Here is an 11,198-nt window from a genome sequence, read left to right on the forward strand (position 1 = left end):
GGCAACACAGTGAGACTTTGTCTCAAAAAAAAAAAAAAATAGGAAATCATCCAGGTTTGGTCGTACGTGCATGTAGTCCGAGCTACTCAGAAGGCTGAGGTGGGAGGATTGCTTGAGCCCAGGAATTTGAGGTTGCTGTGAGCTAGGATGACACCACTGCACTCTAGCCCAGGCAACAGATGGAGAGTCTTTCTCTCTGTCTCTCTCCCTCTCTCTCTCTCTTTCTCTCTCTCTGAAGGAAAAAAAAGCTAGAATACCCCTCGGGTTTTGTTTCTCAACACATGTCCCCTTTCCCTTTGACCTTTTCCCATGTTGTGATGCAGCACAAAAAGCCCTCACCAAAAGCTGAGCAGATGCCAGCACCATGCTTCTTCAACTTCCCAGCCTGCAGAATTCTTTATAAATTACCCTGCCTAAGGTACTTTGTAATAGCAACACAAAATGGACTGAGAGATACTGGTTCTTTGAAAAGATCAGTAAAATCAATAAGCCTCTAGCCAGGCAAAAAAAAAAGGAGAGATGACACAAATTACTAATATCAGAAGTGAAAGAGGGAACATCATTACAGATTCCATGATCATTAAAAGGATAAAAAGGGAATATAATGAACAACTCTATGCCCACAAATGAGCTAACCTAGATGAAATAGATTAATTCCTTTAAAATCAGAATCTGACAAAACTCACACAATAATAGACAATCTGACTAGTTCTGTATCTGTTAAAGAAATTGAATCAATAATTAATGACCTTCCAAAACAGAAAACACAAGGCCCAGGTGGACTCACTGGTGAATTCTACCAAACACTTAAAGGAGAAATTATAACAATCCTCTACAATCTCTTTCAGAGGATAGAAGCAAAGGGACTATTTCCTAACTCATTCTAAGGCCAGCTTTACCTTAATGAAAACTTATGTCTACACAGAAACCTGCATATAGATATTTACAGCAGTTTTATTCATAATTGCCAAAACTTGGAAGCAACCAAGATGACCTTCAATAGGGGAATGGATAAACTGTAGTACATTTAGACAATAAGATATTATTTAGCGCTAAAGAAATGAGCTATCAAGCCATGAAAAAACATGGAGGAAACCTAAATGCCTATCACTGAGTGAAAGTGGCAAGTCTGAAAGGCTACCTTTGTATGATTCCAAATATATGGCATTCTCTAGAAAAAACAAAACTATGGAGACAGTAAGAAGATTAGAGGTTGGCCGGGTTATAGGGGAGGGACAAATAGGTAGAGCACAGAGGATTTTTTAGAGCAGTGAAACTATTCTGTATGATACTACAATGGTACATGTTATTATACATTTGTCAAAACGCATATAACGCAAAACACCAAAAGTGAACTTAAATGTCAAGTACAGACGTAGGGTGATAATACATCAAAGCAGGTTCACAAATTGTAACAAACATACCACTGCGGTGCAGGACGGCGATAGTGAAGGGCAGAGAATTGTGCATGTATGGGGTGGGGTGTATCTACTTTCCATTCAATTTAGCTGTGAGCCTACAGCTGCTCTGAAAAAATACAGTATATTTACTAATCAAAAACAAAAAGTAGTGTGTATTTGTTTAGTTCTGTCATTGCCCTTCATATTCTCACAATTCCCTATCCCCATCCTACTGAGACTATAGATCTTAGCTGTGCTTACACTGGTGTCAGACTGCGTGGGATATTGGGCTGGGGGCCTCTTAAATGCCCAGGGCTAGAAATTTTCGAAGGCTTATAAGATGTCTCTAAAATCTCAGAAACAAAATAAAAAGAATAAATTATTGGCTCCAAAATGCCAAAAAACTCCATCAACTAATAAATATCTATACAGTTATAACATCAAGGCCAATGATAAGAGTTATAGTAAAGTGTACTCTGTGAATTAATTCTTTTAGCCCTAACAACTCTATGAGATAGGTAAAGTACCAGTATCATCCCCATTTTATAGATGAGGAAACTGAAGTATATATTAATAGAAAGGTTGAGGAATCTGCCCAACATCTCACAGATGGTAATGGTGGTGGTGGGATTTGAACCTGGGCAGTCTGACTCCAAAGTCCTGCTTAACTAAAAGCAAACTTTTATCTAATGATGTGAAAATTATATTCAGTGTGGCACTTGGGATAATTTTACTACCCTTGAGTTCATGTGGGGTGGGGAAGGGCTGTAAAAAAGCAGGAGATCCTGAGACCAGGAAACATTCCTCACTTTAGGTCTTGGGCTTTATTTTCCTGATCCTCAATTTCTACATGTATAGTGAGAAGGTCCACTGTTTGGGGAGTAGTTGAATAAAATGTGGGGCATGCCAACCATGGAATATTAAGCAACTATTTATAAGAACCAGTTAGGTCTTTACACGTGGGGTAAGAGGAAAGCTGAAGATATATGTTATATGAAAAATGGAAGTTGCAGAGTAATGTTTGGTATGAAGGATTATATGTGAGAATGTGTACATACATTTGTATGTCTGTATAATAGTGGAAACAGCTCCCAAAGAATTTGCATCAAGATACAATAACATTACTTACCTTGAGGGTGATGGTGGTGGGGATTAAAAAGGTTAAGGTAAAAACTGAGGTTTTGTTACCTCATTTTGTTTTTACCTTGTCTATTTGAAAGTTTAAAACAACTAATGCTTTTGTAATTCAAATAAAATTCAATAAAGTAAAAAGAATCTAAAACAAACAAACAAACTTTCAATGGTTCCCCACTTCATAGAGCAGTGGTCTTCAAAGTAGAGGAATAGGTACACCCTAGAGGGGCACAGGTCAACCCAGTGAGCTTCAGGAAGAAACTGCCTGAAGGCAGACGTTAAGAACAGAATACTCTGGTGTCTTTCAAAGTGGTTCCTTCCCTCCAACCCCTCCCAGAGACATGAGGGAATTTTTCTCTGGTATTCACTGTGAGGACCTGAGAGAGCTACTAGAGGTAAAAAAATACATGGTTCCCCCATGACTGGGTTCCCTGGACTTCTTAACTCAAGAGTTGTGCACACTGAGCCTCCAGCAATTGGTTAATTACAGTTCAGATTTTTCTACCCTGGCACTGATTTCCATGGAGATTTCTGCCCAGGGATTTCTATTCTGATAACCTGTGACTCTGTATCTACCTGCCTGTCTCCCCAATTTTAGGAGCATCAATTTGCCCTAGGACCTTACTTCTCTTACAGATCTAAGAAGAGTTACTGGTTTTTCAGTTTGTTTAACTTTTTACTTCTTGTTGGTATGGAGTAGTGACTTCTAAGCTCCTTACATGCCAGACTAGAAACTTAAAGTTTCCCATTGAATGTTTTTAAGCAAGAGAATATTATGAATATTTTAGGAAGATCATGTTAACATTGTGCAGGAAGATTAGAAATGTAGGAGATGGAGTAGTTCAGAACTACCAGCATACCCTGGCATATACCCATTCAATTAAAGAGAATTTGACTTTATGAGTTCGATTTAATATAGCTTTGAGCTTATGATGAATTTATTTGTTCACATTTTATTTACATTGATGAGAGTCACCATTCTATCATCTTTGTGGCTATACAGTGGTGCATATTGTGTTAACATTTACCTTTCGAAATACTTCTAGTTTTCTAGTTGAAGTCAGTTAATATCTTGTACATTTCATCTTCCTGAATGTAGGGGGTTGGAGGGAAGATTTATTGCTCTTTTGGGGCTTTTATTTATTTACTTTGTTTTAAAGATTGAATTACATGAATATTAAATAGCTTTTCCCCCCACAACTTAATCTTACATATTTATTATATAATAGCTATAAATTAGCGTAAGGAGAATAGGAAAGCAGTCATATTGTAGAGTGGTGTTTCTCAACCCTATCAACTTAATGCCTACTTTTCATAATAAATGTTTTATAATTCTCCCCTTATTATATTGAAATGAAATTCATAGCCATATTAATCTATGTCCACATGTAATTTCAAAAATTAATGGAATCCCAGCAAAACATAGAAGAGAAAAATTAAGGAAACTATTAAATATAATAAAATATGTACTTAAATATGTTAATAGAAATGACTATACCACAAGATAATTTGAAATGAGTATATTTATATATTGGATTGTATTGACTCTCAGACTTCATTTAATATGTACTACTTTTTTACATACCACCAAGGGTGGTGCTGCAATTACACTGATACACATCTTTGAATTTCAGAGATATAAGTGGGAAAATGTGAATCATAACATTGTTGAAATTTGACATATGTATAGAATAATTGTGAACACTTCTTCCACAAATGCAAGCTAATATGGCAGTGTGTATATTCAGTTTGGCTACCCCAGTGCCATTAGTGGTAGTGGCATGATTTTCTAGTGGCAAACCACTTTGGGTTAAGTTTCAAACAAAACAAAGTAAAGTATCCCTTTGAGGTAAAAGCATTTACAATTCCTAGAAAATTCATTGTATGTCAAAATTGTACAAAAAAAAATACTTTGTCCTTACAACTCTGAGTTCTTGGCTCCTGCTGCCTGTCCTTGGACATAAAACAAGCATATTCATAGCTTCAACCCTGTTCTTTTCTTTACATTTTTGTTCTGTTTCTGGGCCACAGAGACATTTCTCTTGGTCTTTATCCCCAAATGTGAATTTTTGTTTTTTCTTTATATTTCATCTATCCTGAGTTTGAAGCAGGGAGGAGATATCAAAGCCTGAACTTACTGATCCACATTGTGTGGAAGGCTTTTTATCTGATATTTTAAACTATGTGTAGGTATCACTTTGATAAAAATATTCTTTAAAAATATAGTTCTATTAATAAAATAAAAAAAAGAGCAGCTAAATGCTGTAGGCAGCCATCTGGTCAAAAGTAAGTTCTGGTGGCTACAACAAAGAGTACAAGGTAAACCAATCTTACTAAGGAAAAATTGGGCAGCTTTTTTTTTTTCACAATGTGCATTATTCTTACCAATATCAAATAACACACTGTGAGCATCCACTTCTAATGTTATGATACACAAGTTATAACATTATAGCTTAACATCTGAAATAAATGATAATTTAAGCAAACAAAAGAGGTTATAGAAACAAAGAGATAATCTAAGAGCAAAAATTCATAAGCTTCATGATTATGAGTCTGGGGCTAAAGATTGAGAGTGTAGGATACTGGGAAGAGAAACTGACATCTAATTTCTCTTCATGAAATTTTGTGAGTACCATCTAATCTCATAAAATTGATAAAGCATGAGAAAATACTTGGTGCAGAACAGTGTTTCCAAGACAAGTTTTTAAGAACACTATACTTCTATAAGAGCTCATGGTACAGTCTGGGCATGGTGGCTCATGCCTGTAATCCCAGCACCATAGGAGGCTGAGGCACGAGGATCGCTTGAGGCCAAGAGTTCGAGACCAGCCTAGGCAACATAGTGAGACCTCATCTCTACAAAAAAAAAGAAGAAGAAAAAAGAAGGTAATAAAATTCTACTTTTCTCTAGAGAAACAGAACCAAATAAATAAATACAAAATAAAAGAGTTTATGGTGTGGGATGGAGGGAATCACCATTGCTCATATTTTACTTATAAAATTTATTTTTTAAATATGCATAAAAGATAATGCTAAATATGTGTGTACATTTTTTCATATTTTATAATCTTTTAGAAATCACAAATTGATGTGCATAGTTTTTACAAGTGACTATTATGCAATCACTGGTTTATTGTGTATCTTTTTTGATAATTGGACTATGTGATATCTTTATTGAATATAGGTATATAAATGAAAATTATTTATTTCAAAAACTACTTCGTGAAACCATTTTTACTGTCTTTAGTCTCAGCATGCATTAGGACTCATAAATTCCAGTGTAGTTATACCAATTCATTATATTCGAACAGGCCAGTGATTTGGAGGAAATTTCGTTAGAGGGAATAATAGGAATTATTTCTAGGGTAGCAGAAGAAAAATGACCATCTTTCCTTTTCATTTTTTCCTCTGTCACTGACTAGTTTCAACTGGCTTTCTGGCTTTTACTACAAAACTCATGTGGTATCTATATCTCTAACCCACTGTGTTCTCCTGAAAATTCAACCAATACAATGTTGTACTAGGAATCTTCAGTGTATCTATATGTTATAAGCACATAAAACATATTCAAAACTGTACTTAACTTGCCCCCAAAAAAACTGTTCTTCAGCCAGTAGATTCAATCTTGGTTGATTAAGATTCAGTCTTACAAGTTAAAACCTAGAAGTCCTAACTACTGCTTATACTTTACTGCTGACATTCAGTCAGTTACCGTGTCCTGCAGACGCTTGTTTTAACATTTCTTGAATCTGTATCTAGCTTTTCTCCATAGCTACATCCTCGGTTCAGATACTCTTTATCCTCTTTATCCTCTTTATTTTTTTCCTGAACCACATCAACACAGTCTTTGTCTGCCAATGTAGGCAATTTATTTCTGAAAAACAATTCTAAGGCTAATTCTCAAATGTCAAAAATATAATTACCAATATTTTCAACCTGATAAAGGGCATGTATAAAAAAACTCACAGATAAAACCACATTTAATAGTCAAAGACGGAATGCTTTTCTCTAAGATGGGGATAAGACAACGATGTCTGCTATCACAACTTTCATTCAAGATTGTACTAGAACTTCTAGCCAGAGCAATTAGGCAAGGAAAAAAAGGCATACAGATTGGAAAGGAAGAAATAAAACTGTCTATTTGCAGAAGACATGATCTTGTATATAGAAAATCCTAAGAAATCCACTAAAAATGATTAAAACTAATAAATTAGCAAGTTTAGAGTATATAAGATCAATATACAAAAATTAATTATATTTCTATATACTTGGAATGAGCAATCTAAAAATGAAATGAAGAAAATCTTATTCACAATAGCATCAAAAAGAATAAAATATTTAGGAATAAATTTAATAAGTGATATGCAAAATTTATATTCTGAAAATTATAAAATGTTGAAAGAAATGAAAGAAGATCTAAATTAGGGGGCAGACAGCCTATGTTCATGGATCAGAAAGATTCAGGACTGTTACGATGGTAATACTCCTCAAACTTATCTACAATCCCTATCAGAATCTTAGATGACTTCTTTGTACATTGACAAGCTCATTCTAAAATTTATATGAAATTTTAAGGAACCCAGAATAGCCTAAATAATCTTAAAAAAGAAAAATATTATTGGAAGTCTTGGTTACAATTGTAATCAAATAGTGTGGTACTAACACAAGGATAGATATCTAGATGAATAGAATTGATAGTCCAAATAAAACTACTATACTATCAATGCATTCAGATGGTTCTGGGACAACTGGATAGCCACACAGAAAAGAATGAATTTGGACCATCACCTCACACCGTATTTAAAAACCAACTCAAAATGGATCAAAAAGTTAAAACTAAAAGTAAAAACTAGAAAACATATGGATAAATCTTCATATCTTGGATTTGGCAGGATGTTCTTAAATAGGACACTGAAAGCACTAGCAACAAAAGAACTAGACAAATTGTACTTCATCAAAATGAGTAACTTTTGGACTTCAAGGGGCACCATCAAGAAATTCAAAAGAATGTACAGAATGCAAGAAAATATTTGCAAGAAATATATTTGATAAGGGACTTGTGGTAGGATATATAAAGAGCTCTTACAACCCAATAATAAAAAGACAACACAATTCAAAAACAGGCAAAGGATTTGAATAGACATTTCTCTAAAAAAGATATACAAATGGCCGACAAGCACATTAAAAAATGCTTGACATCATTAATTATCAGGAAATGCAAATCAAAACCATAATGAGATACCACTTTATACTCACTAGGATGGCTAGAATCAAAAAGTCTGATAACAACAAGTGTTGACAAGGATGTGGAAAAATTGGAACCCTCATATGCAGCTGGTGGGAATGTAAACTAATCTAGGTGATTTGGGAAACATTCTGGTACTTCCTCAAATGATTAAACGTAGAGTTATCATATGACCCAGCCATTCCACTCCTAGGTATATTCCCAGGTAAAATGAGAATATATGACCACACAGAAACTTATACATGAATGTTTATAGCAGCTTTATTCACAAGAGACAAAAGTTGGAAACAACCCAGATGTCTATCAGTGGATAAATGGATAAACAAATTGTGGTATATCCATACAATGGAATGTTACTTGGCCTTAAAAAGGAATGAAATACTGACACATGGTACAACATGGATGAACCCTGAAAACATGCTAGGTGAAAGAAGCCAGTCACAAAAGACCACATACTATATGACTTTACTCATGAAAGTCCAGAACAGGGAAATATATAGAGATAGAAAATAGATGAGTCGTTGCTTAGGGCTGGGGAGGCATGACAAAGGTTTGGGGTGATAAGTAAAGGATACAAGGTTCCTTCTTGAGGTGATGAAAATGTCCTGCAATTTATTGTGATGGTTGCACACATCTGTGACTATCTAAAAACCATTGAATTGTACGCTTTGGGTGAATTGTATGGCATTATAAATTCTATTTCAATAAATCTGTTTTAAAAAGTAAGGTATTCCAAAAAGTATATATAATTACTATCAAGTTTAATGGGAAGAGACCAGGATTTTACAGTTGGCACTTCTTCTACCCCTCCTCTTTCTCTTATTTCTCCTTCGCACCCTAAACATGAGGTTGGGGATTCGGCAAATAACTGGTCTTGCCAACACTCTTTAGAGCAAATACTACCTCTAGCATTCCCAGGGGGTGAGAAATAATTCCTCTGAACCATGGTGGTTCATTCCAAACATATGTCTTATAATCAACTAGTGGTAAAATGCCCAGGAGGCAGCTAGCTAAATCTTCTCTCAATAGTGTGTGCTCTCCTGGAGCAGTGAAGAAACCTCATCATTACAGACCTGTACTGGTACTATGGCACTCTGAAATCAGATTGCTAAGACTTCAAAACAGATCTGCTCTTCTGGGGCACCGATATTGGTGCTCTGCAGGAGGCAGTAAGGCCTATTTGAAAACACCTATGTTCTCTCTGTGCCAGCATGTAACAATCATACCAGAAGACCTCCAGCTAGCATATTGCACACCTGCAGAATGTCTCATGTAAGTGGGAAGTGTGCTTAAGAATCTATTTTAGTGGCAAATATTTCTTTTTCCAAAAAAAAAAAACCACAAACAAAACACAACCTACCAACCTCTCCTTTCCATTATTGGTAGTTCTGAACGTTAGATTTTTTTTTCAAACCATGTGGTCAAAATGTACCTAAGTATATGAATGGAAAAATAGGTGACAGAATCAGATATTGGCAAGTATTTTTTCATTTTCATTAGTGTGTGAATTTTTAATGTAAGGACATAATGCATTAAAGGAATTCAAAATAATTCAATGAACAAGTTTCAGCAATTCCATTTATAACAATTATAAATAAACCTATTAAATTTTTATACAGTGACGGCACTTAGATTTTTTTAAAACAATTTCTTATCAATGACAACTAAATGGTGTCAGTATCATTTTATCATACAGTACTATACTTTTCTAATCAAGTCTACATACAAGTACATATTTTTAATGTATGTACCACTCCTGTATGTTTAGTTTAATATGTTAAACTAAAAGTTAATGTTAGCAAGTTCTGAGTTTCTCAAATTGACACCTACTTTTGCTAAAATATACCAAAATCCCATTAAAATGGATATTTACTTAAATTATTAATATTAGTAATCATAATTCAGCCTAATAAGAATTTTTCCTTTGATTATTCTTTAACAATTGTTTTCACTAGTGGTTAGTATGAGGCCCCTAGGAGATGTTTGAGAGTTTTATGGGATAGTATTTTTATTGGCACAATGATAGGGGGCTGTTATTGGGCCAGATGTCCTGATGTATAAGTTCAATTGATCTACTAGATTTTAACTCTTGTCTTAACACTTGCTCACAGTATGTGGTGCTTCCCAACTGCTGATCTTCTCAGGGATCTAGAAAATAAATTGTATTTTGCAAGCATTTTAAGTTGTTGCTTTCTTTCTTTTGCCAAGTCAGTTACCACTTGTCTGTCTGCATTTTGCGTTCTAAATATTTCTTGAAATTTCTTAATCTCAAGTGTCTCTTCTCTCATTCTCTCTTTCACAGTGGATTTGTGTGTGTTTTAAATTCCTTGCTGTCAACCAAGTGCTTTCAAAGGAAGAAGAGACCACCAAGTAATCAATCTGCTATGCTTAACAGCTCAATTAGAGATGTTAATATTTCCTCCTAGAGGGTACAGAAAATGTTCTAGGTATTTTTGGTCGTTATGACTGACTGCTGTTCATGCCTACTTAGGGGCTAGACCTGCTAAACACACTATCCTTGTGAGCCCACCCAGAATGCCAGTAGCACCCCCATTTGTAAACAATGACCTAGTGCAATTCAGAGTTATCAGTTCATCTCAGCCTTCCAGTAACTCAGTATAAACAGTATGTTTAGAGTGACACTAACATTTTCTCTAGTTGAGAGTAATGTCTAATCTTATTCATTACTATTTCTCAGGCTGAGCTTTTTGAAACTAATTTTCATTCAGAAATAACAATGAAAATGGTGTCATGGCTCCTTATCATTAAAAGGAAGAACACATTGGATAAATTATTTTCTTACTCTAGCATTCAGCTTTGCTACATGTTTTTTCTTCATATTAACAGATATTTTGGAAAAAGGCCTCAGTGGGATTGTAGAGGGGCATCAAATCTTAATGAACTTCACCAGCTATTAAGTGACATAATGATTAGAAGATTAAAGTCTGAAGTTTTAACCCAACTGCCCTCTAAAATCAGACAACGTATTCCATTTGATCTTCCGTCAGCAGCAGCCAAGGTGAGAACCCTTGTTTGATTGAAAGTCTTACTTTAAATCATTTTAAATTATATTATTAAAGATTTTACATATTTTATATTTCACAGAAAGGTCTGCTTTCTTAAAATAGGTTTAATTAATAGAGCATATGAATTGGTTTTATATCATTTCAAGAAGAGAGCGGGAAGAACTTAATTTTGATCATCAAATATGTGAACAGATACAGTTTCCTAGCGATTAAAAAAATATTTTTGCTGAATGTAGAAAAAAGTATTTCAATTGCAACAAAGATTTAATATTAAAAATTCTAAATATCTAGGCCGGGTGCGGTGGCTCACGCCTGTAATCCTAGCACTCTGGGAGGCCGAGGCGGGCGGATTGTTTGAGCTCAGGAGTTCGAGACCAGCTTGAGCAAGAGCGA

The 11,198-nt window shown here is 34.8% G+C and overlaps 1 protein-coding gene across 1 annotated transcript in view; it reads left to right on the forward strand.

The window, feature by feature from the left end:
- ZRANB3 (zinc finger, RAN-binding domain containing 3) overlaps positions 1 to 11,198 on the forward strand; it is a 265,135-nt gene that overhangs the window by 153,977 nt on the left and 99,960 nt on the right. The window contains exon 6 of the mRNA XM_012650504.1: positions 10,627 to 10,798. Within this exon, the coding sequence (XP_012505958.1) occupies positions 10,627 to 10,798 (172 nt within the window). The remainder of the gene's footprint in view (positions 1 to 10,626; positions 10,799 to 11,198) is intronic.

Source organism: Propithecus coquereli, unplaced genomic scaffold (assembly GCF_000956105.1).
Source record: "Propithecus coquereli isolate 6110/MARCELLA unplaced genomic scaffold, Pcoq_1.0 Scaffold33, whole genome shotgun sequence".
Taxonomy (NCBI): Eukaryota; Metazoa; Chordata; class Mammalia; order Primates; family Indriidae; genus Propithecus; species Propithecus coquereli.